Source organism: Panthera tigris, chromosome E2, assembly GCF_018350195.1.
Source record: "Panthera tigris isolate Pti1 chromosome E2, P.tigris_Pti1_mat1.1, whole genome shotgun sequence".
In the NCBI taxonomy this organism is placed as follows: Eukaryota; Metazoa; Chordata; class Mammalia; order Carnivora; family Felidae; genus Panthera; species Panthera tigris.
In genome coordinates this window covers 2,168,297-2,194,267 of record NC_056674.1, presented here as the reverse complement: position 1 = coordinate 2,194,267, position 25,971 = coordinate 2,168,297, and the positions used below count along the sequence as shown (strand labels likewise).

Sequence of the window (25,971 nt, the reverse complement as noted above, 5' to 3'; positions counted from 1 at the left end):
GTGTGCCACTCTTGATCTTGGGGTTGTGGGTTTGAGCCCCACATTGGGTGTAGAAATCACTTCAAAATAAAATCTTTGGGGTGCCTGGGTGGCTTGGTTAAGCATATGACTTCGGCTCAGGTTATTATCTCAAGGTTTGTTCATTCAAGCCCCACATTGGGCTCTGTGCTGACAGCAACAAGCCCACTTCCAATCCTCTGTCCCCCTCTCTCTGTGCCCCTCCCCTGCTTGTACGCGTGCGTACTCTCTCTCTCTCTCTCTCTCACACACACACACACACACACACACACACACACACAAATGAATAAACATTAAGGGGCGTCCAGGTGACTCAGTTGGTTAAGTGTCTGATTCTTGATCTCAGTTCAGATCATGATCTCACTGTTTGTGAGTTTGAGCCCTGCATTGGGCTCTGTGCTGATGGCTCAGATGCTTGGGATTCTGTCTCCTCTTTGCCTCTCCTTCGTTCACTCGAATGCACACTCTCCCTCTTTCTCTCTCAAAATAAATAAACTTTAAAAAAATGAATAAACTCTAAAAAATAGATTATAAAAATAAAATCTTAAAAAAACAAGAGGAGCGCCTGGGTGGCTTAGTTGGTTAGCAACCAGTCCCAGGGTCATGGGATCGAGCCCCGTATTGGGCTCCCCACTGAGCCTGTTTAAGATTCTTTCTCTCTCCCTCTGCCTCTCCCCACTGCTTGCACATGCATGAGCGCTTGCTCTCTCTAAAATAAAAAAATAAATAAAATAATATTTAATAGGTAAATAAATAAAACTTGAAAAAAGAAAATGATTTGTAGAAAATGTAATCCCATCACCTGTTTGGAAACAATATTAAACCATGACCTGTAATCACAATATGTTAACAAAGCAACTGTAGACTTCTTCAAGTCATGATAACACGTATCATTCATGTAGTCAGAATTATAGCATGTATATTCAGCCATGCATACAGATGTTTTTCACATGCATTCCATGTCATTTTTCCCATCTCTCAATTAGGTTACTTCACATTTCTAGTATCAAAAATATACTTGTGGGGTGCCTGGGTGGCTCAGGCAGTTGAGCATTTAACTCTTGATTTCAGCTCAGGTCATGACCTCATCGTTCATGAGTTCGAGCCCCATGTTGGGCTCTGTGCTAACAGCACTGAGCCTGCTTGGGATTCTGTCTCTCTCCCTCACTGGCTCTCTGCCCCTCCACTGCTGTCTCTCTCTCTGTCTGTCTCTTTCTCTCAAATAAAAACATTTAAAATATATATATGTATGTATACACACACACACACACACACACACACACACACACACACCCACACACATACATACACTTGCAACAGTATCTTTATGTAAGTGGAAGCTATACCTTTCTGAGATTGCTGCATCTCTGGGTATGAACGTCTGTTAGGCTCTGAAGGTTTCGCTTGCTTTCAGCAACTCGAAGCAGTGACTGGATGACTTGATGTTTGGGTGTAATTGCTTTCTCATAACACTGGCTATGCTGGTGGGATTGCCTGCTTAGTATCTGGTGAAAGACTATTCCCAAAAGTTATTTGTTTTATTGTGAAAGAGATTGAATACTTTTTTTACATTTGTTTCTTTTCTTTATCCTTTTGTAAAATGTTCCTCATTTATGTTATTTCTCTATTCTTGTCTTAACAGTTCCAGAACTTATCTTAACAGAACTTCTTAACAGTTCCAGTGATTTTTTTTTATGTCAGCATACTAATTCTTTGATGTATTGTTTCAAACTTTTTCATATACAGTAATAAGGGTTTTTGTTTAATTAGACCTTTTTGTAATTTTGTAAAAATTTAAACATTCTTATGTAGTCTAATATATTATTTCTTTTATAAATTCTCCTTCCATTTTTGTCCTCGGAAACTTGATGTGTGTAGTTCTACGTCATTGTATTTGTTGTTTTTTTTTTTTTAATTTTTTAAATTTTTAAATTTTTTAATTTTTTTAAAATATGAAATTTATTGTCAAATTGGTTTCCATACAACACCCAGTGCTCATCCCAGCAGGTGCCCTCCTCAATACCCATCACCCACCCTCCCCTCCCTCCTACCCCCCATCAACCCTCAGTTTGTTCTCAGTCTTTAAGAGTCTCTAATGTTTTGGCTCCCTCCCTCTCTAACCTTTTTTTTTTCCTTCCCCTCCCCCATGGTCTTCTGTTAAGTTTCTCAGGATCCACATAAGAGTGAAAACATATGGTATCTGTCTTTCTCTGTATGACTTATTTCACTTAGCATAACACTCTCCAGTTCCATCCACATTGCTACAAAGGGCCATATTTCATTCTTTCTCATTGCCACGTAGTACTCCATTGGGTATATAAACCACAATTTCTTTATCCATTCATCAGTTGATGGACATTTAGGCTCTTGCCATAATTTGGCTAGTGTTGAAAGTGCTCTTATAAACATTGGGTTACAAGTGTCCCTATGCATCAGCACTCCTGTATCCCTTGGGTAAATTCCTAGCAGTGCTATTGCTGGGTCATAGGGTAGATCTATTTTTAATTTTTTGAGGAACCTCCACACTGTTTTCCAGAGCGACTGCACCAGTTTGCATTCCCACCAGCAGTGCAAGAGGGTTCCCGTTTCTCCACATCCTCTCCAGCATCTATAGTCTTCTGACTTGTTCATTTTAGCCATTCTGACCAGCGTGACGTGGTGTCTCAGTGTGGTTGTGATTTGTATTTCCCTGATGAGGAGTGACATTGAGCATCTTTTCATGTGCCTGTTGGCCATCCGGATGTCTTCTTTAGAGAAGTGTCTATTCATGTTTTCTGCCCATTTCTTCACTGGATTATTTGTTTTTCGGGTGTGGAGTTTGGTGAGCTCTTTATAGATTTTGGATACTAGCCCTTTGTCTGATATGTTATTTGCAAATATCTTTTCCCATTCCGTTGGTTGCCTTTTAGTTTCATTGATTGTTTCCTTTGCAGTGCAGAAGCTTTTTATCTTCATGAGGTCCCAGTTGTTCATTTTTGCTTTTAATTCCCTTGCCTTTGGGGATGTGTCAAGTAAGGAATTGCTGCAGTTGAGGTCAGAGAGGTATTTTCCCTGCTTTCTCCTCTAGAGTTTTGATGGTTTCCAGTCTCACATTCAGGTCCTTTATCCATTTTGAGTTTATTTTTGTGTTTATTCTTATTTTTATTTTTTAAGTTTATTTATTTTTGAGAGAGAGACAGAGTGTGAGCGGGGGAGGGGCAGAGAGAGAGGGAGGCACAGAATCCAAAACAGGCTCCAGGCTCTGAGCTGTCAGCACAGAGCCTGATGCGGGGCTCGAACTCACGAACTGTGAGATCATGACCTGAGCCGAAGTTGGCACTTAACCGACTGAGCCACCCAGGCGCCCCTACATCATTGTATTGATGGATGCCTAGTATAACAATAAGTAGATGTACCATGATTTACTTAACTGGTTTACTGTTAAGGATATTTGAACATTTAGGTGTTTTCCTGTTTTTACCTATAATAAGCTGTGGTCCAGTTTGTACATGATCAAAGTATACATTTTCTTTAAAAAAAAGTTTCATGGATATGATGCTATACCATTGGAACAGTATATAAGAATACCTATTTCTAGGCATCTTCACCAGTCGCGAGTACTTTGTATTTTTTTACTTTTTGCGAAGCTCTTGGGTGAAAATGGAGGTTTCGTTTAATTTGCATTTCCCCAAGTACTTGTAGTGTTGAGAAATAGGCAGTTTAAATCCATTTAGAGTTCAGATGCCTGGGTGGCTCAGTTGGTGAAGCGACCGACTTTGGCTCAGGTGATGATAACACGGTTCATGAGTTCGAGCCCTGTGTCGGGCTCTGTGCTGACAGCTCGGAGCCAGAGCCTGCTTCGGAGTCTTTGTCTCCTCCTCTCTGCCCCTCCCCTGCTTGTGCTCTGTCTCTCTCTGTCTTTCAATAATTAATAAACGTTAAAAAAAATTTAAGTCCATTTAGAGTTCATATTCTGTTAATGGTGTCTTTATACTCATCTCCTACATTTCTGTTGGGTCATATTTTCTTGCCTTTATATAGTATGAATATAAACCCTGTCTCAAAAACGTGATACATTTTGTTCCCACTTTTGTGTAGCCTGTTAGTTCGCACATGCTGTTTCTTCTCACTATGCAGTAGTTTAAGTCGGGTGGTATCTTTATTCACAGAAGCTTTCGTAGAAGTCTTCATTTATGTTGACCTTTTGTTTTCCTGATAGTTTTTTCTTTTTATTAATATGTATATCATCCCATTTGTACCACATCACAAATTTGGTCTTCTTTGAGTTTCTTTCTTTCTTTCTTGCTCTCTTCCTATCCATGAACATAGGATGTCTTCCCATTTATGTCCTCTTGATTTCATTCAGCAATGTTTTATAGTTGCCAGCATACAGTTTTGTACCTCCTTGGGTAAATTTATTCCTAAATATTTCATTCTTTTAAGCTATCTTTCATGGAATCGCTTTCATAATTTCCTTTTCAGATTGTTCATTTCTAGTGTATAGAAGTACAATTGATTTTTCTGTGTTGATCTTGTATCTTATAATTTTGATCAATTGATTTATTAGCTCTAATACTTTTCTCACGGATTCTTTAGGGTTTTGTATATATGGGACCACACCATTTACACATACAGTTTTACTTCTTCCTTTCTAGCTAGGATGCCTTTTCTATTTCTAATTGCTCTGGCTAGAACTTCCAGTACCGTGTTGAGTAGAAGTTGGAAAAGCAGGCATCTTTGTCTCTTTACCAATCTAAGAAGGAAAACTTTTAGTGTTTAGATGTCATTTAAAAAGAGTTTATTTTCCCTTTTTTAAGATCATTTTTTCCCAGACATTTGACTCTCCGCATCATCTCTCCATTACCACTTCCGTCTACATGTATTTATTGAGATATAACTATACATGCACAAATTTTGGGTGCATGCTAAGTGATTTTAACAAAAGGACTTCAGGCATATACACTCCTCCACGTAAGCGTTAGAGTCCGAGGTAAGACATACGCTTGTTCAGTTGTGTATGTGGTGTGATGAAATATAATGGTAGTGCTCATTGTTTTTGTAAAAACAGTTGCTTCAAACTGAGAACTTAAATTGCAAGGTCCTGTGCATTGATATATGGCCAGAGAAGTGTCAGGCCTGTGAAAGCATGCAGGTAGGTGTAAAAATGGTATTCTATGTCCACTGAGCTTCCGCTGTCAGTTGGTAATGTAGGTTTTGTTAAAATTAATCAAAGAAGATGCGGTTAGCAGAAACACCATTTTCTGGTTGTAGGGGAATAACCCTTCAGATAATCGTGGTAAATGTTAAAGAATAAGTTCTCCTTTTTGTGCTTTGGGTTTGCTTCTTGGAATAGCTTTTGTTATGTGATGACTGCTCTGACATTGAAGTAGGATGGACAGGGCAGGAGAGAGAGTAAAGGTAATGAATGCCAGAGAATTTTTAGGTGGTGTGATTGCAGAACGTTTTCCTAGTTCCTTTCCCCTAATATGTAACTGATTCCACAAACACTTAATTCTTTTCTACTCGCCCCTCCTAGGCTCCTGGGGCTTACTTACATACTTTGTAGACCCCATGTTTACATGTTAAAGGCACCTAGTTTATGTGGTTTAATTAGGGTTTAATTCACCAACCACTGAATTCATTCACAATTCCCTTTTAACAAATTCCTTTTTTTTTTTCTAGCACACAATAAAGGAGATATTTATTTCTTGATATCTTTCAGGTCAACAATCTATACATGAGACCCAGGAATTATTTCTAAAGCAGGATTCATTTGCTGAAGTAACAGACAGAACTTCAAACACTAATTTGGAGTGTTCCACTTTCAGAGAAAATTGGGATTCTGAGGGTGTGTTTGAAAGGAAGCTGGTAGGTCAGGAGACACAATTCAGGCAAGAGACAATCGCTCATAACAAGATGCTCTCGAAGGAAAGAGAACGTACTTTTAACAAATCTGGAAGATGGTTTCATTTGGACATTTCAGAAGAGAGAGTTCATAATCATGATTCAGTGAAGAAAAATTTCCCCAAAAATTCAGTGGTAATAAGACATACAGGAATTTATGCAGGAAAAAAACTTTTCAAATGTAATGAATGTAAGAAAACTTTTACCCAGAGCTCATCCCTTACTGTTCATCAGAGAATTCATACTGGAGAGAAACCCTATAAATGTAACGAATGTGGAAAGGCCTTCAGTGACGGCTCATCCTTTGCTAGACATCAGAGATGTCACACTGGCAAGAAGCCTTATGAATGTATTGAATGTGGGAAAGCCTTCATACAGAACACATCCCTTATCCGTCATTGGAGATATTACCACACTGGGGAGAAACCCTTTGATTGCATCGATTGTGGGAAAGCCTTCAGTGATCACATAGGACTTAATCAACATAGGAGAATTCATACTGGAGAGAAACCCTACAAATGTGATGTATGTGACAAATCCTTTAGGTATGGCTCATCCCTTACTGTGCATCAAAGGATTCATACTGGAGAAAAACCATATGAATGTGATGTTTGCAGAAAAGCCTTCAGCCATCATGCATCACTCACTCAACATCAAAGAGTGCATTCTGGAGAAAAGCCTTTTAAATGTAAAGAGTGTGGGAAAGCTTTTAGGCAGAATATACACCTTGCTAGTCATTTGAGGATCCATACTGGGGAGAAGCCCTTCGAATGTGGGGAATGTGGTAAATCCTTCAGCATCAGTTCCCAGCTGGCTACTCACCAGAGAATTCATACTGGAGAGAAGCCCTATGAATGTAAGGTTTGTAGTAAAGCATTCACCCAGAAGGCTCACCTTGCACAGCACCAGAAAACTCATACGGGAGAGAAACCATATGAATGTAAGGAATGTGGTAAAGCCTTCAGCCAAACCACACACCTCATTCAACACCAGAGAGTTCATACTGGAGAGAAACCCTACAAATGTGTCGAATGTGGGAAGGCCTTTGGTGATAACTCATCCTGTACTCAACATCAGAGGCTTCACACTGGCCAAAGACCTTATGAATGTATTGAATGTGGGAAGGCATTCAAGACAAAGTCATCCCTTATTTGTCATCGCAGAAGTCATACAGGAGAAAAACCTTACGAATGTAGTGCATGTGGCAAAGCCTTTAGTCATCGTCAGTCCCTTAGTGTACATCAGAGAATTCACTCTGGAAAGAAACCATATGAATGCAAAGAATGTAGGAAAACCTTCATCCAAATCGGACACCTTAATCAACATAAAAGAGTCCACACTGGAGAGAGATCCTACAACTACAAGAAAAGCAGGAAAGTCTTCAGGCAGAGCGCACACCTTGCTCACCCAAGAACTCATAATGGAGAGGCAACAGCACGTCCGTCTTTCCCTTCCACATCGAGTCCTGTGGATCTTCTCCCCAGGTTCCTCTGGGGTCCGCCATCACTGTCGTCCCCCTAGTCTCAGTGTTATTTCAGCTGGACTATTCCAGTAGTTCAAACACGGGCCCCTCTGTCTGTTCAGTGTGGTTTTGTTGTTTCCTTTATGAGTTTGTTCTCCACGTTGCAGTCAGCCTGATTTTTTTTAAAGTGTAAATACAGATCACTCCTCATATAAAAACTTGCGTTGGGATCCTTTAAACTGGTTAATCCGTAAGATGCGCTTAGCACGGTGCCTGGTTCATCCCAGGTGTTGAAAAAACATTGGGAACATTGAAGAGTCATCAGGGTCAGCTCTGAATAAAACAGTGCGTAGAAGGAGGCCAGGAGACACCCGTCGAGGTAGCTTACAGGTAGTCAGTGAGGTTTGGCCAGCAGTGGTTTAAAACTCGGTTCCATAATGTTGAGTTAGAACTGTGGCTTTCCATCTCATCTGCATAAATGTGAGGTGATGCGACTTTATTGGTGAGGAAATTCAGCTTTACTATCCATCTGAGAACAGTCTTAGTGTAGAGAACATGGATGAGTGGTCCACTTGGAACAAAAGAGCTGAAACAATAAAAAAAAATGCAAGATTTATATGCACAAAGTTAAAACTGTTGACATGGTACTCAAGACTTAGAAAATTTGGAAAGATCTGATCTATTTAAAATCACCTGAGCTCACAAATGAATTCAGACTTTTTTTTTTTTTTAATGTTTACTTATTCTTGAGAGAGAGAGACCGAATATGAGTGGGGGAGGGGTAGAGAGAGAGAGGGAGACACAGAATCCGAAGCAGGCTCCAGGCTCTGAGCTGTCAGCACAGAGACAGACGCGGGGCTCGAATCCACGAACCGCGAGATCATGACCTGAGCCGAAGTCGGACACTTCACCGACTAAGCTCCCAGGCGCCCCTATGAACTCATTAAACTTTTAAGGAACTGTCAACTGATAAGCTAAACTGATCTAAAGCAGGTCTCAGCAAACTGTGACTCACGGTCAAAGTCTCACTGACTGGTTTTGTATGGCCCATGGTCTAAAATTTTAAATGGTTGAACAAGTGAATAGAAGATTTTGTGACAACGTGAAAATTTACATTAAATTTAAATGTCAGTGTCTGTAAATAAAGTTTTATTGGCATACAGTCACACTCACTTGTTCACGTATTTCCTGTGGCTGCTTTCACTCCACAATGGCAGAGTTGAGTCAGTATTGAGGCAAAGCTCAAATATTTACTCTCTTTCCTTTTACAGAAAAAGTCTGCCAAACCCCGCTGTAGCAGAGAATATACAAAAAGTTCTAATCATTTCTGCGAGCATAATGCAACTCTCACTTCAAAAACCAGACAAACTACAAGGCAACTTATGAATAGACGTAAAAAGGAATTATTGAAATATGAGAATGTCAGTAGAGGAGAAATCTGTTTTTCTAGATGAAATACTCAGTACTGTTAAAGTGTTTGTAAATTGTCATTCACAACAGAATCCCCGTAGGGTATGTTTACTTTGACAGTTCTAGTTGAAACAGCACAAGGAAAGCTAATGTGGCAAGCATAAGCAGGACAATTTATTTATTTTTTTTTTAATTTTTTTTAACGTTTATTTATTTTGAGACCGAGAGAGACAGAGCATGAACAGGGGAGGGGCAGAGAGAGAGGGAGACACAGAATCTAAAACAGGCTCCAGACTCTGAGCTGTCAGCAGAGAGCCCGACGCGGGGCTCGAACTCACGGACCATGAGATCATGACCAAGCAGGACATTTTAAAAATAGGTTTCTTAGCATTTCAGATTTTGGTATAAACTAAGACTGGTTTTTCATTATGGGGGAAATTATGTTTTGACAATTGGTTATCCATTCTGTCAAAAACACACACACACACACTTAAATTGTTGTTAACATTTCCAATTAGGAAGTGATATGCAAGAAACAACCTAAAAAAGAGGAAATCTTTCCTAACTCGGGTCCTAGAAGACATGGGCAAGAGAGTAAGTTGGCTTATACAAAGATCTAAAACTTCAGAATGGTGAAAGGCCCCCAAAAGATGTGAAAGACAATTGACAGACTAATACAAGTTATGTGACAAGTCATTTAGGAACAAAGAGCTATTACACATACAAAGCAGTGGGAAAAAATAGTGCATTCCCAACAGGCATGTCAGTTGCAGAGTTCAAATGAGTAAAGACAATCTGTAAAGTTCTTAGTCTCACTCATCAGAAAATTACAAGTTAAAACAAAATTTCTTGGCTTTCCAATGGATTTCAGTCTAACATTTGGATAATATCCACTATTGGCATCAGTGTGGGCAAACAGATACTTGATCATCAGCAGTGTAAATCGGTCTCCTGTCTTTCAGGATGGCAATATAGTATGACCTACCAACATTATAAATGTGCATTCCTTTTGCAACAGTAACTCTAGATCTAGGAGTTTTGTCCCGTTGGAATAAATAGATGTAAATAATGTTTATTGCAGAATTGTTGTAATTATGATAAATTGGATTTCAGCATCCTGCCAAGCAGGTTCATTAAATTGTGATTATCCTATACTGTATTGTCTGGTTAGAAGAAAGAGATTAAATTCTATGTATGCCTCTACGGAGAGTTGTCCGTCCACAATATATTAAAAGAAACATGTGACTTGCAAAACCTAATATGTAAACTCATCTTGTAGCCATAGAGTCAAAATTAATATTGGATATATATATGTTTGCGTGTATATGTGTGCGCGCGCGCGCGCGCGTGTGTGTGTGTGTATACATGTTTTTTCAGTATAAATGTTGAAACCTTTTTTGTCTTTTTTTGTATTATAAAGTATTTTTTTAATGTGTATTCATTTTTGAGAGAGAGAAAGACAGCATGAGCAGGGGAGGGGCGGAGAGAGAGGAAGACACAGAATCCGAAGCAGGCTCCAGGCTCTGAGCTGTCAGCACAGAGTCCAATGTGGGGCTTGAACGCATGAACCATGGGATCATGACCTGAGCCAAAGTCAAAGGCTTAACCAACTGAGCCACCCAGGTGCCCAAAATCTGTTTTTTTGTCTTTCGCACACCCACTTCTGGCTCTTTGTTGGCACGTTCCCTTTCTTCATTCTGTGGTGCTCTGGTGAACTGCCAGTCACACGTGGCTGCAATTAAGCCAATCAGATTTCTCATTTGTGGCTTGGAGACACAGGGACAGGAGCAGGGCCAGTGTTCAGCCTTGCATAGTCGGTGTCCATTGTGATGGGCTGGGGCCCTTGTACCAGCGGAAGGAAGTACCATAGTTGGAAGTGAGCCATTCTTTGACAGCAGCCTGAAGATTTCTGCACCCCTACATGCCAGTCTGATCCACTAAAACCATTCCTGTCCAGGTTTTTAAATCTGTGAAGTACTTGGTGTTCTTCCAATATTTAACTTCTGGGGCGCCTGGGGTGGCTCAGTGGGTTGGGCGTCTGACTCTTGATCTCAGCTCAGGTCTTGATCTGAGGGTCGTGAGTTTGGGCCTTGTGTTGGGCTATACACTGGGCACGAAGCCTACTTAAAAAAATATATTCTAGGGGGCGCCTGGGTGGCTCAGTCGGTTAAGCGTCCGACTTCGGCTCAGGTCATGATCCCACGGTCCGTGAGTTCGAGCCCCGCGTCGGGCTCTGTGCTGACAGCTCAGAGCCTGGAGCCTGCTTCCGATTCTGTGTCTCCCTCTCTCTCTGACCCTCCCCCATTCATGCTCTGTCTCTCTCTGTCTCAAAAATAAATAAATGTTAAAAAAAAATTAAAAAAAAAATATATGTACATATTCTAATTTTAAGTTAAAGTCTGCTTTTTTTGTTCCCAAAGCTAGCCCATGTGGCAACTGATACTAGAAAATGACTATCAGGGGCGCCTGGGTGGCTCAGTCAGTTAAGTGTCTGACTTTGGCTTAGCTCACGATCTTACAGTTTGTGAGTTTGAGCCCCTCATCAGGCTCTCTGTTGTCAGCATGGAGCCTGTTTTGGATCCTCTGTCTCCTTTTCTCTCTGCCCCTCCCTTATGTGCTCACTCTCAAAAATAAATGAACTTAAAAAAAAAAAGAAAAAAGAAAATGATTATCAAACAATAGGGAAGCAGAATATTAAGGATTGCTGAGATCAAAAGACTGAGAACTTTCGTTTTGTATTAGGAATGGCTATTCTTTTTTCAATTTTATTTTAACTCCAGTGTAGATAATATACAGTGTTATAGTAGTTGCATGTGTACAATATAGGTACTCAACAGTTCTATCCATTGCTCAGTTCTCATCAAGAGAACTGTACTCTTAATCTCTTTTATCTATTTCACCCATCCTGCCAGCCACCTCCTTGGTGGTAACCATTGGTTTAAGAGTGGAGTATTTCTTGGTTTGTCTTTTTTCCTTTTGCTCATTTGTTTTGTTTCTTAAATTCCTCATATGAGTGAAATTGTGGCATTTGTCTTTCTCTGACTTATTTCACTTAGCATAAACTGTCTAGTTCCATCCGTGTCATTGCACATGGCAAGATTCCATTCCTTTTGATGGCTAAGTAATATTCCATTGTGTGTGTGTGTGTGTGTGTGTGTGTGTGTGTGTGTATACATGTTCTTTACCCATTCATCTATCAGTGGACACAGGCTGCTTCCATAATTTGACTACAGTAAATAATGCTGCTATAAATACAGTGATGCATTCAACCCTAGGAAAGGCTGTTATTTATTTTTTTAATGATTATTTTTGAGAGAGAGAGAGAGAGCAGGCGAGGGGCAGAGAGAAGGGAGAGCAAGAGAATCCCAAGCAGGCTCCCTTCTGTCAGGGCAGAGCCAGACACAGGGCTTGATCCCACGAACAGCAAGATCACGGCCTGAGTGGAAATCAGGAGTCAGACACTTAACCGACTGAGCCACCCAGGCACCTCAGAAAGGCTCTCTTTGATAGGGGAGGATTATAAGCCCATGGCACATTAATGACTAGGTAGCTCTTAGCAACAACGAAAGGCGATGAGGAATCCTAGTTCCAAAAGCATGTGTGATGCTTGTTTATAATGAAATTAGATAATTAAAAGTCCACTTGAAATTGTGGCCTTAAGCAAAAAGTTAAAATCAAGGCGTTTTTGTGATTATGTTGGGAATCATCTTACTCTCTAACCATGAAAGCCACAGTGGGTCCAGTTAGTTGTTGAGCTATGATTTTTTACTGAATCCCAACTTGTCACGTCTCTTAAATGAAACTGAAGTCTTAAGAAAGATCTGAATCTATGTTGTTAAAATGGAGCCATCATGAAGGATTCAAGCATCTTAGAAAACTTTGAATTCTCTCAAGCCTTAAGAAACCTCCCTACTCATCCTTCTTGCCATATCTCCCTTGTGACAGAAGACAAAAGAATTCAGGGGTTCAAAATGCTGGCTTGGGTTATTTACGTCTAAGCCTCTGGCTCACCTTTTGCAAGGTCCCCTGTCAGGGGCCGGTAGCCTTTCCATGTTCTTTTGACGTGAAGCACTAACATCTTAAAATTTTCCTCAAGCCTCCTCCTTTATGTATTGGGACTTGTCATGACAGATTGCATTTGAAAGGGGAGTACTGAACTATGTCATGTGTTGTAGCTGAATTACAGGGTAACTGTTAGCCACAGGAAGAAAATGAAATCATTGTAATAAACCGCAGAACTCCAAGGATGTTCTGATACTTGATCTTTCCACCATATTTAATCATTGATCCCCAGGGTTGAAACCGCATTAGGGTTTTGTTTTAGTTAAAAACACTTCATGGCATGGCTGTCAAGTCCCACACAGACTTGTGTCAATAGAAAAAGGACTGAGTAGGGGCGCCTGGGTGGCTCAGTTGGTTGAGCGGCCGACTTCAGCTCGGGTCATGATCTCACAGCTCGCGAGTTCGAGCCCTACGTCAGGCTCTGTGCTGGCAGCTTGGAGCCTGGAGCCTGCTTCGGATTCTGTGCCTCCCTCTCTGCCCCAACCCACTCGCATTCTCTAAAAAATAAACATAAAAAAAAAAAAAGAAAAAGGACTGAGTACTCTTGAATGAGTGTAACAAAAATCACTATGAACATTTCCACTGGAATTCCTAAAAGACTTGCATTTATACATGTAGTTTATAGCAGGTCCGGTCACCAAAAACCTGTAATGATTATTTTCCAAGGTCCTGGGTATTTGTTAATGCTACCTGTGTTATGACTAGATGACCACCCCTTTTTCTATTGTCTGGAATTGATTCTGGAATGTGAATATCCAGGTATGTTCTACATTACCCAGCCACTCTTGCTTCTAGTTATGGCTATTAGACTAATCTTCAGTGTGGTTTGGATAGGAGTATGTCAATTGGGGCTTTGTTATGATGCGGCTGTATGGTCCAGCTGGAAGAAGAATCTTGATAGCATGGAATGGCAAAACTGCAATATGGAAGAACTCCAGGCCCCTAAACTACTATCTGGATGAAAGCCATCAGTCACTGAAGAACACCAGCAATGGATTATTATGTGAGTGAAAAATTAACTCATATGGGTTAAGTTAATGACATGGTGTTTTTTTATTGTATTTTTAATTTTTAATTTTATTTTTTTAATTTACACCCAAGTTAATTAGCATATGGTGCAACAATGATTTCAGGAGTAGATTCCCTAATGCCCCTTCCCTATTTAGCCCGTCCCCCCTCCCACAACCCCTGCAGCAACCCTGTTTGTTCTCTATATTTTAGACTCTTTTATGTTTTGTCCCCCTCCCTGTTTTTATATTATTTTTGCTTCCCTTCCCTTATGTTCATCTGTTCTGTGTCTTAAAGTCCTCATATGAATGAAGAATGACATGGGTTTTAGTAACAGTAGTTACTGTCATTCTAATCCCTGTGATATCCATGACTACTAAGAGAATCCCTATTTTAACTTACTGTATCATAGAGTTTAAGAGGTACAGTGGCAAATTAGTTAGCTATTGTGTATCAAATTACGCTAAAGCATAGTGGCTTAAAACAAACATGTTTATTAGCTCACTCTTTGGGTAAGGAGTCCAGGTGTGGCTTAGCTGGGTGCCTCAATTCCCACAAGGCTGCAGGCAGGTTGTTAGCCAGTGCGACATTCACCTGAAGGCTTCATAGGAGGATAATCATCTTGCAGACGCACTCATTTAAACTGTTGGCTGGGTTGGGGTCCTTGCTGGCTTTTGTCTGGACATATCAATTCTTTCCACATGGACAGCTCACAACATGGCAGCTGGCTTCCTTGAAAGTGAGCAGGCCAATATCAATCATCACCAGGGAAGTACAAATCAAGACCACAATGAGATCCCACCTCACACCTGTCAGAATGGCTAACATTAACAACTCAGGAAACGAGATGTTGGCGAGGATGTGGAGAAAGGGAAATTCTTTTGCACTGCTGGTGGGAATACAAACTGGTGTAGCCACTAGGGAAAACAGTATGGAGGTTCCTCAAAACGTTAAAAATAGAACTACCCTACAACTCATCAATTGCACTACTAGGTATTTACCCAAAGAATACAAAAATGCTGATTCGAAGGGACATATACACCCCAATGTTTACAGCAGTACTATCAACAATAGCCAAAGTATGGAAAGAGCCCAAATGTCCACTGACTGATGAATGGATGAAGAAGATGTGGTATATATATATTTATATCCCCCCTCCACACACAATGGAATATCACTCTGCGAAGGAAAAGAATGAAATCTTGCCATTTGCAACTACATGGATGGAACTAGAGGGTATTATGCTAAGGAAATAAGCCAGTCAGAGAAAGATACCATATGATTTTACTCATATGTGAAATTTAAGAAACAAAACATGGACATAGGGGAAGGGAAGGAAAAATAAGATAAAAACAGAGAAGGAGGCAAACCATAAGAGATTCATAACTATAGAGAAAAACTGAGGGTTTCTGGGGGTCCCTGGATAGCTCAGATGGTTAAGTGACTGACTCTTGATTTCAGCTCACGTCATGATCTCACAGTTCATGGGTTTGAGTGTGGAGCCTGCTTCAGATTCTCTGTCTCCCTCTCTTTCTGCCCCTCCCCCACTCACATTCTGTCTCTCTCTCAAAAATAAATAAACATAAAACAATAATAAGTACAACTGTACTTAATGCTTTCACTTTGACACTAAAAATAAGACAAGTACATCCAGTATTGCTCCTACCAAATAGCATGGTACTGGAGGTCCAGCCATCCCGTAAGGAAAGAAAGAACTAAGAGACGCAGTGATAGGGAGAGAGTAGATATAACTGTTATTATTGGTAGATATGAAGATTTACCTATAAAAACCAATTAGAACCTGTAAGGGCATTAGCAAGAGTGCTAGATTGACAGTCACCTTACATAATCAATATTTTGTTTCCCCTTTTCTTTATGTCACTTTGGTTTTAATTGAAACTTTTATATTATTATTTTCTCCCTTAGATGTCTTTTCCCCTCTGGCAATCCAAGATTTTATCTTTGATTTTTCTGCATCCTGAATATGATATGCCTAGGTGTATATATTTTTTGTATATATTTGTCCTGCCATGGTATTGTCTATGCTTCCTGGATCTGTGGCTTGGTGTCTGTCATTTTAACTTTAGAAACCTCTCAGCCATTATTACTTCAAATGTTTCTTTTCCTTCCTTCTATTGGTATTACAATTATGCATAGGTTATACCTTTTGTAATTGTCCCATGGTTCCTGGATATTCTGATGGTTGTTATTTTGGTACTCTTTTTTAAAAGTTTTATTTATTTTGAGAATTGGGGTGGGGGGGGGGGGAGAATCCCAAGCAGGCTCTGAACAGTGAGATCATGACTTGAGCCTAAATCAAGAATCCAATGTTCAACTGACTGAGCCAACTCAGGCACCCCCTGAGTGTTTTTCATTCTTTTTTTCTCTTTGTATCTCAGTTGGAAGAGTTTCTATTGGCATGTCCTCAAACTCACTCACTCTTTCCTTAGCTGTATGCAGTCTATTAAGGGGAGGGGGAACTACTGTATAATCTTATGAATAAATCTCAGCTTTTCAGTGGGCTTGAGCACTTGGACTCTGACCTTCGGAAGTGCTTCTTAGCCTTTACTGAGGTAGAAAGACTAGAGAGGCGGGACCTGCCCAAAATGCCTTCCCTCAAGTCCAAAAAGGCTCTGGTATGTAGTTTTCCTAAGTGCAGGGTTTTGTTACGGAAAATGCTCTGAGTGTACTACAAAATGTTTACTTTTCCCCTCCCCTTGCCCAAAACTCAAGAAGATTCCCCCACCCTGACCTTTAGAGTTAAAACTTGGTGGAGTTCCTGGAGGTAAAATCCATGAAAGTAGGAGAGCCCATCTAGGGCTCCAGGAGTTTTAAACTCACAATGCAGTCCACACTAAACCTCCAGTTCACCAAAATTACCAGTGAAGAGTGTGTAAGTTTATGATTCCAGCAGCTTCTGCTTCAGGTAAGCTCATACCTGCCATGATTTTCAGTATTTGCCGGTCTTTCCAAATTTTGGGGTGTGGTTTCCTTTGTGACTTCTATTTTCTGATGGGTCTTAAAAAAAAAGTTGTTGATTTTCAGTTTGTTGAATGTTTTTCTTGTGAAGATGTCAGTGAAGGTTTCCAAACTCTTTATACATTACTTCTAAAATGGAGACTATCAGGGGTGCCTGGGTGGCTCAGTCGGTTAAGCAGCCAACCTCGGCTCAGGTCATGATCTCACCGTTGGTGAGTTCGAGCCCTGCATCGGGCTCTGTGCTGACAGCTCAGAGCCTGGAGCCTGCTTTGGATTCTGTGTGTGTGTATCTCTCTCTGTCTCTCTCTCTCTGCCCCTCCCTCACTCATGCTCTGTCTCTCAAAAAAATGAATAAATGTTAAAAAGTTAAAATAAAATGGAAACTATCAGTATCGTCTTTATCCGATTCTAACCACAAATTATTACAAACACTAAGTAAGCTTCCATTTACAATTACTTAAAGATGGCGTCGTCGCAGCTACAATTCACTTCATGGCGGGGTCCACAAAGTCAGAGAGATTGGATCCTGGAAAACCAGCGCCTCGATGGGGCTGTGTTGCTTTGAGTGACGGGATGTGTCTGAGAGTGGCTTAAGTTGGGAGTGTTAGGTAGTGGACCAGCCTCTGCACACTTGGGAATTTTATTTCTTTGCTGGGTACCTACCATGTGCCACTCTTTCATTTTCTGGGAGTACAGCCCTAAACAGGCCCTACAAGCTGTGTGTCTTCGGGGCTCTTTCATTCTAGCAGGGCGAGAAAAAAACAGGCTGGGGGGCATAGGTTCTATCAGCGAGAGAACTGGTAGGCATGAAACAGGACAGGTTATACACACACACACACACACACACACACACACACACACGCACAGGACAGGTTATACACACACACACGCACGCACGCACAAAACAAAAACTCAGATCTCTACTCACCTATCAATGAGGATCTGCTCTGCTTCTGGGCCCGCCTGCCCTAAGCCCCGCCCACTTTCCGAGCGCCTGCGCGCCGCACGCCTCCAGCGATACTATAGGCGCAGGCGCGGGGACGCAGTACCCAGGCCTCCGCGCTGTGCGCCTCACGGCGGCGCCTGCGCACTCTGAGCCTCGCGGGGGTTCCCAGAATCTTCGGGACTCGGCTCGCTTCAGGGAGCCGGCCTGTACTTTGGGCGCCTGGAGTCGGGACTGAGAGGCTTCTGGGCGGTTATGTTCCCCGTCTGGGGGCCTCAGCAGGGGGCTGAGTGTAGCGGCCCCGAGGCCGGGTCGGGGAACCAAGCCCAGCAGTCGCGCCGCCGGGTCTGGACTACCCTCCCCAGGGGCCGTTGCGGCGGGAGGACACGCCCACTTCCGGCGGGGGTCTAAGAGAAAGGCGGACCCGGCGGGGCGGCCGCGCGCGTTCTGGCGGCGCGTGAGCGGCTGGCGTGAGGGAACGAATGACGGCTAGAACCCGGGCTCCGGACAGCCTCCCCGGGGAGGCCAGCCCCGTGCGCTCCAGCTGCCGCCGCCGCCGCGAGGCCGGCGCGGGCCCGGTTGGGGCGGTGAGGCTGGAGGGGTGGACCGGAGCGGATGTCGGAGGTAAGGGTGACAGGTGGCTGGGGCGCGGCCGCGACGGTGTTGGCGGAGGGCGGCCCCGGCCGCGGGGGCTGGCGGTCCCAGAGTCCAGAGTTGAGGATGGGGTCCCTCGGGCTCGGGTGTGAGACAGGGGTCCCCTGACCCACAGGCTCCTTCCCGGGCTGGTGGACCCAGGAGTCCAGAGTCGGGGGTAGTGACCCTCGAGCCTGGGTATAAGAAGGGGGGCCCCTGACCTGACACGCTCCTTCCTGGGCTGGCAGTCCCAGGAGTCCGGAGTCTGGGGTGGGGTCCCTCAGGCCGGGGTGTGAGATGGGTTCCCTGATCCGACAGGCTCCTTCCCGGACTGGCGGACCCAGGAGGCCAGCGAGTCGGGGGCTGGGAGTGTGAGGCTGACCTGCCCAGAGTCACCTGACCTGGTCCAAGGTCCTGCCCCGCAGGTCACTGTGGGATGGGGTTCGCAGGGCTCTGGAAGTGGAGAGGGACCCCGCCTTTCCAGGGTGTGGTCAAAGAACCCATCCCATTCCTGCTTCACTCTTCTCTGTCTCGCCCTCTCCCCGCCACCAGAGAAAGGAGGTGGGGCGGGGGGGGGGGAGGGGGAGGAGTGGGAGGAAGCACAGCTCACAGCCAGACTGTTCTTTCCTGTTTTGCTGCAGCAATAATTATAGCCACTGTTTTCTGGGTTCCGGGACCTTTTGGGGACAGTCACACCAAGTGTCACTTCAGCACGCGGAAACTCTGGTCCCTCCTTTTTCGCAGATGAGGACACTGAAGCAGACAGAGGCCGGGTAATCGCTAGTGTGTGCAAGAGCCGGGATTCGGTTCCAGGACTGGAGGGCTCCGGAGTCCCTCCGGTACTGACTCTCATGTAATCCTCTCTACAACGGCTTGAGGTCAGTATCCTTAACTACTTGGGACGGGAGAAGAAGTGACTCTCAGACGGTTAAATAATCTCAAGGGTTGAGATCCCCCAAACCCCCACTGAGCAAGTTTTTGTTTCTCAAACTTTTGACCCAGTTTCTCCTACGTGGCATGGAGAGGAGAGTGTGTACCTCATAGGACTGTTATCAGGGTTCACTGAGCTCATGCCTGTAAAACACTTATCCTGCCACATAGTAAGTGGTCAAGAAGTGTTCATTCTTATTGTCATTTTTGAAAAAATGTTTATTTTTTGAGAGAGAGAGAGAGAGCCGTGGAGGGGCAGAGAGAGAGGCGAGAGAAATCCCAAGAAGGCTCTGCACGTTCAACACAGAGCCCAAAGCTGAGGCTCGGGAGAACTCACGAACCACGAGATCATGACCTGAGCCGAGACCTGAGTCGAAACCAAGAGTCAATGCTTAACCGACTGAGCCACCCAGGCGCCCCCTGTCGTCATTTTAATAAAGGAAAACCAGAGTTTTGAGGAAAGAAACCAGAATTAAGTCAGGGACTTTTTTTTTTTTTTTTTTTTAACATTTATTTATTTTTGAGACAGAGAGAGACAGAGCATGAACAGGGGAGGGGCAGAGAGAGAGGGAGACACAGAATCTGAAACAGGCTCCAGGCTCTGAGCTGTCAGCACAGAGCCCGACGCGGGGCTGGAACCCACGGACCGCGAGATCATGACCTGAGCCGAAGTCGGACGCTTAACCGACCAAGCCACCCAGGCGCCCCAAGTCAGGGACTTTTATCCTCTTTCTGATTGAAGAAACTTGGCTCAGAAGAGACATGGTTTGTCACAGAGCAAAATGGGTCTCTTGATGGGTTTATTTGGTCCAGTTATCTGGAAGCCATGTGGACCCTTTGTTGTAACAGAGGTAATAGTTCTCTCTGGGGAAGATGACTGTTTCTAGATCCCGTGGAATCTGGACCGACCCTGACTAGTCAGCCGCACCAGGTCCCGTAGAGTCTGGACCGACCCTGGCTAGTCAGTTGCACAGTTGTCTGCTTGAGCAAATGGTCTGTGAGGGTTCACTCAGGCAGCACTCCTGGTATGTCTCTGTTGTTAATGATGGGTGGCTTTGAGACGGAAGGAGGTTGCACTCAGCCTGAACACCCAGAGCAGAGTAGGTCTCCCACTAAGCTCCTGGTGGCGAGGGGATGTGGGGGTGGCGGTGGGGGAACAGAGGGAGCTGAAGGGAGGACAGAGTTCTGGGCTGTGATTATTACAGCCGCTCAGCCTCTCACTGCTCCTTTCTTTGCCAGCTCTGCCCTCTCAGGGTAAAGCACTTCTCACGAGGAGCCAGGAAGAGGAAGAGGTGATGGGAGTTGAACTTCTTAAAGCCATGCCCCTGGTGAGTTAGTCTTCCCTCTTTCCTTCTTAAAATACTGTCTTCCTTTCTAGGACTCGAGAGTGTTTGTCTCCTTCTGAAAATTGTCTGCCTAAGAGTTGCACCCTGAGGCCTGGCTCCCATTTCTTCCCTCTCTGATGAGTGATGGGGCCAGAGATAGACTCAGCCCAGCGCCCTGGCCCAGCTTCCTCTTCTTCCTACAGCTGTTTAGTCTTCATTCGAGAAATGACCACTCTGAGCCCTTCCTTCCCTGTGCTCAGTTTTCTCATACGCATCTGACAACACAGAAATGCAGTCCTTAGAGGCAATTTGAGAGCCATGATCTGCCTAGTCCCTAAGTACCCATCCTGGCTTATAATCTGTTGGAGAAATGAAAAGGCAACCAACATTTATTTGTGCGGTGTGGTCAGTGCTGTAGGTGTGGAGTGGACTTGCCGTGGAGTAGTGGGCAAGTCCACATGAATACCTTTGGGTGAATTAGAGAAAGGTGTCCTTTCCTCTGGCCCGGTGAAGCTCTGGGACAGGCCACAGTCTAGCAGGACGAAATGTACTTTATTTTTAGCTCCTTTTTGCCTCCCTGGTGACAGATCTGGGTGCGGAATAAAGCCTACACAGTCGTACTCCCTGTTGGAGCGAGGAGGCAAGGGAGGTGTGACTCCTGAGGTGCATCTTGAAGGAAGGGGAGATATGCAGGCACACGTAATTTGGGTCGGAGGGTGTGGAGTTGTCCCCTCCCCACGTGACTTGGAGCCATGAACATCTTAAAATGCCAGGGAATGTTCTACATCCTTTTTTCTTTCTGAGATGAACATCCTCATCTGTTTAATCAGCCCCTTGTTCCATAGCTGAGTTGTTGCCATGTTTTACTATTTAATAGAGATTATCGATCAGATTATTGATCATCGTTTGCCCTCATCACTGATTATTTTCTTGGACTAAATTCCAAATTTTTCATTTCTTATGGATTAGAGTTTCTCAAACTTTGGAATATTTTTAATTTTAATATTTTTATGATCAATAATAGAATTAAGAACTATAATTCATATTCTGATTAAAGTGGACTGCTAAATGAGGATGATGAACAAATTATTGTAAGAAATTATAAAATTTGATTAGTGAATTTTATTATTATTTTTTAATGTATATTTATTTTTGAGAGAGAAAGAGACAAGAGTGTGAACAGGGGAGGGACAAAGAGAGAAGGAGACACAGAATCTGAAGCAGGCCTCAGCCTCTGAGCTGTCCGCACAGAGCCTGACGTGGGGTTCAAACTTGGGAATGGCAAGACCATGACCTAGGAACCCCAAAATTTGCTTAATAAACCTTAAAATGGCTTTTTAAAAAAAATTATTATTTAGGGGCGCCTGGGTGGCTCAGTTGGCTGAGTGTCCCACTTCGGCTGAGGTCCTGATCTCATAGTTCATGAGTTATTTTTGAGAGCAAGCGAGAGTGTGCAAAGTCTGGGGAGGGGCAGAGAGAGGAGACAGAGAAAGCCAAGCAGGCTCCATGCTGTCAGCACAGAGCCCAACTCAGGGCTCAAACTCACAGACCTGACCTGAACCGAAATCAAAAGTCAGACACTTAACCAACCCAGCCACCCAGGGACCCTGATTAATAAACTTTAAAAACTAATCAAATAAAAAATAACAGCATAGTAAAATTGTCTTTATTTTATATCAGTGAGCAGCTTATAGCAAAGCAAAACACCTTTTCTAATCAGATTCAACACTATAAAACATGTACTACCAATGGCACTCGTTTGTTACGCAGTTAAGCATTTTATATATTTTTTTAATGTTTATTTATTTATCTTGAGAGCGAGAGCGTGCAGGGAACAGAGAGAGAATCCCAACCAGGCTCCATGCTGTCAGTGCAGAGCCCAACGTGGGGCTCGATCCCACCAACCGTGAGATCATGACCTGAGCCGAGATCAAGAGTCTGATGATTAACTGACTGAGCCACCCAGGTGCCCCAGCACTTAAACATTTTAGATGAAATCAGTATTGTTACTTGTCAGAGGAAAATATTTTGAGAGTGGCAGAGTATGGCAAAAAGATTAGTAATGTGACTGTGGGACCAGATTGCCTGGCTACGAATTGTAGCTCCACTGTGTACTAGATAGAGCACCTTAATTTCGGTTTCCTCGACCACAAAATGGGAATAACACTAGTACCTAATTTATAGTCCTGCTGTAAGTGTTAGTGAGTTAATATACTTTAAGTGTTTGGGAAAGTAAGTGGCACATAATAAGCACTGTATAAGCATCAGCTTTATATGCCGCTGTTTGCCTGGACAGCTGCTGTCTGCCTGTATGCCCGTGTAATTCTTCATATGATGTATAGTGTGTGTGCGTGTGCGTGCGCGTGTGTCTACACTCTTAACAGACCTGGGAAAAACCTACAACATGGCATTTGATGCACAAGAAGCACTGAACATCAGGAGGTTTTTATTTCCAACGGAATATTGATTTTAAAACTAACAGTAATTTACGCTGAAATTGGGAGAGCCCTTGTTCCGGGAAAGGTGGACTGAGCACATGTCACCCTGTCTTTCCGCTGGAAGCTGCTGTAGGACCGGGACAGCAGGCACGGAGCAGCCATCTGAGGTCTGTAAGCGGTAAAGAACAGCAGGCTGATGGGGAAAGAAACCCAGAATGCAATGTGTTTACCTTTTTTTTTTTTTTTTTTTTTTTTTTACCTCCCAATATCTCCTAGCATGGATTCAACAAGCACAAAACCCACAAGGGGTTTTGGCATGGATAAAAAGAACTGCAGGAGACACCTAGTTCAGGCTCAAGAAGTAGGAAGGGGATCTAATAGAAAGGGTGGATGGGACTCTACCTTAAAAAAAAAAAAATTATGTTTTCTTGTGTCCTGAGACAGTAGCAGTGGGGTCTAAAGGCATCTAAAACTTTGAAGGAGGAGAAATGTCTGTGATTGAGAAGCTGTGTCCCCCAGAGGGTGGAGTAAACTCTTACTGCTTTGTTTTCTTGCTTCTGTTCTCTCCCTGCTTGGCTCCAGGGGTGGGTACAGTCAGGGCAGGGGCACAGTCAAGTGGAATAAATAAGCCCCAGCCATCTGGCCAGAGGACTGCGAAGGGGAACCCCTAGGAGGTAGGAACTACTGGAGAAATCACAGAGAAGAGGAGCTTTGGGAATCAACTGTATAAAGCTGTTTCTGAACTCCCAGGCGCACCCTAGCCTGCTCATGCGTGTATCTGGCCCCAGTCAACGAGAAGTGAACTGAGGGATAGACTGCGGGTCACCAAGCAGGACACGTGTAGGACAGAGGCGACTGTCACTTCATAGGCTCTGCAAATGGAGCCGGAACAAAATATCAACATTCTCCATGTGATTTAAACAAGACGTAAAGTCTTGTAACATTCAGAAGGTCCAGGATACTATCTAAAATTACTCAAATGATGAAAAACTAGGAGAATTTCAATTCATGGGAAAAGCTAATCACCAGACGCTGGCATTGATGTGACCTGGATGTTGGGATTATCTGATAAAGGTTTTAAAGCAGCTATTATAATAATGCTCCAACAAGTGAAGTCTCTTGAAGCAGACAGCCTCAGCAAAGAAATAGAAGATAGCAGTAAGAAATGAAAAATATAATTACCAAAATAAACCCACTGGATGGGCTTAGCGGCACAGTGAGAAAGGCAGTAGGAAGAGTTGGCGACCTTGAAGGTACAGAGAAATTGTCTAATCTGAACAATTGATACAAGATTGAACAGAGCCTCAGGGCCCAGAATGTTAAACATTTGTATCATTGAAGCCCCAGAAAAGAGAAAGTGCAGAAAAAATATTTGAAGAAATAATGGCTGAAAAATTCCTAACTTTAGTGAAAGACATAAAGCTGTGGATCCATGAAGCTCAGCAAACTCCAGCGTGATAAACTCAAAGACATCCTGCCTGGCGGCTCTGTCATCAGACTGTTAAAAACCACAGACAAGGGAAACAGCCCGGGAAGAATGATGCTTAACATATAGGGTAGTAGCAACTTCAGTTCTGGGTTTTCCATCAGAAATCATGCAAATCAGAAGGAAGTAGAGCAACTTTTAAAAAGTACTCAAAGGAAAGAACTGTCAACCCAGCATTATGTGTCCAGCAAAAAAATACCCTTCAAAATTGAATGTGAAATAGTGTCTCATATGGAGGAAAACTAAGGAAATTCATTGGCGGATTTCTCAAAGAATTGCAAAAGGAAGTTCTTCTGATAGAAATTATACCAGAAGGGAACTGAAACATCAGGAATGAAGAAAGTGCAACAGAAATGGTAAATATGTATGTGTAAATACAGTAGGCTGTTTTCTGAGTTATTTAAAATATCTTCAAAGGTTGAAAACAAAACTAATATCTTCGGTTTAATGAACAGAACAGGATTTGAACATAGGTGGTCTGGCTTCATAGACCATGTTCTTAACTACTATAACATGTTGCAATTAGATAAAATAAAACAAAAGTAAAACTTTTATTGATGTATTAAATGAAATGTTTTCATCTGTTGTTGGCTGCGCCTTCCTTCTCTTCCTTCTTTTCTATCCCTCCTTCATCATTATCATAGGTAACAATTCTTGAGCACTTAGCCAGGTACTGTGACTGTTACTTCATTTAATTCTCACAGTGCAGCTGTTAGATTGTACTAAAATTGTTCCTGTTTCTCAGGTGGAGATACTGAGGCATATGTAGTTAATTAACTTGGCCAAGATCACCTAGTTAGTCAGTGCCAGAGTCTGAATTCTTTGTAATAGTCTGACCTTTTTCTCTGATTTTATTCACAACTGGTGGGTTTTTCAGAACTCATTTGTAGATGTTGATACAAGTGAAATCACAGAGTAAGAAATGGAAAATCTGCCAGCAACCACAGAATGGATGGCTGGCATCTCTTGCTGGTTGGTTAAGAAATTCAGCCCATGTAACAAAACAGGTTGTGCTCACTTCATATGATCTCTCTCGGTACTTCTCAGCAAATTATCAAAATCCAGCTTTCCAAATGTGTTCTCTTAATGCAAAACATATTTTTATGTCAAAAGGAAAAAATCTTGCTAGGGGTTTTTTTCTTTTGTTTTTTTAGACACACCTGTTAACATCTCAGAGCACTAGGATTTCTTAGAATATATTGTGGAATTTGAAAACTTGCTCATCAGATCAGCATCCTTCCTTGAAACTCCCTCACAGTCTCAGAACTCTTTAATTTCTTCACGTAGAAAAACGATCTAGCTCCTAACGTGATAAAATACAGTTGACCTTTGAACAACATGGGAGTTGAGGGCTCTGATTCCTGCACAGTTGAAAATCCGCATATAATTTTTTA

At 42.8% G+C, this 25,971-nt stretch overlaps 1 protein-coding gene and 1 long non-coding RNA gene across 6 annotated transcripts in view; one reads left to right on the top strand and one right to left on the bottom strand.

The window, feature by feature from the left end:
* Window positions 1-25,971, top strand: part of ZNF470 (zinc finger protein 470) — a 37,739-nt gene that overhangs the window by 6,344 nt on the left and 5,424 nt on the right. Inside the window, exons 1-4 of one of the 4 annotated variants that reach the window (XM_042970651.1) lie at window positions 18,192-18,389; window positions 19,143-19,276; window positions 20,568-20,656; window positions 23,674-24,933. In XM_042970651.1, the coding sequence (XP_042826585.1) occupies window positions 24,931-24,933 (3 nt within the window). In that variant the 5' untranslated portion in view covers window positions 18,192-18,389; window positions 19,143-19,276; window positions 20,568-20,656; window positions 23,674-24,930. Of the gene's footprint in view, window positions 1-5,719; window positions 7,128-18,191; window positions 18,390-19,142; window positions 19,277-20,567; window positions 20,657-23,673; window positions 24,934-25,971 lie in introns of those variants that run through there. The other 3 variants (XM_042970650.1, XM_042970652.1, XM_042970653.1) reach the window with 3 other exon arrangements.
* On the bottom strand, window positions 7,378-18,153 carry LOC122234382. 2 transcript variants are annotated; one of them, XR_006212163.1, is made up of 4 exons: window positions 17,486-17,554; window positions 16,782-16,861; window positions 14,349-14,575; window positions 7,378-7,949 (listed from the first exon to the last, which is right to left on the bottom strand). It is a non-coding gene; the product is annotated as an uncharacterized LOC122234382 (long non-coding RNA). The 2 variants fall into 2 exon arrangements; XR_006212162.1 differs by lacking the exon at window positions 17,486-17,554 and adding an exon at window positions 17,751-18,153 and having other exon boundaries at window positions 7,935-7,949.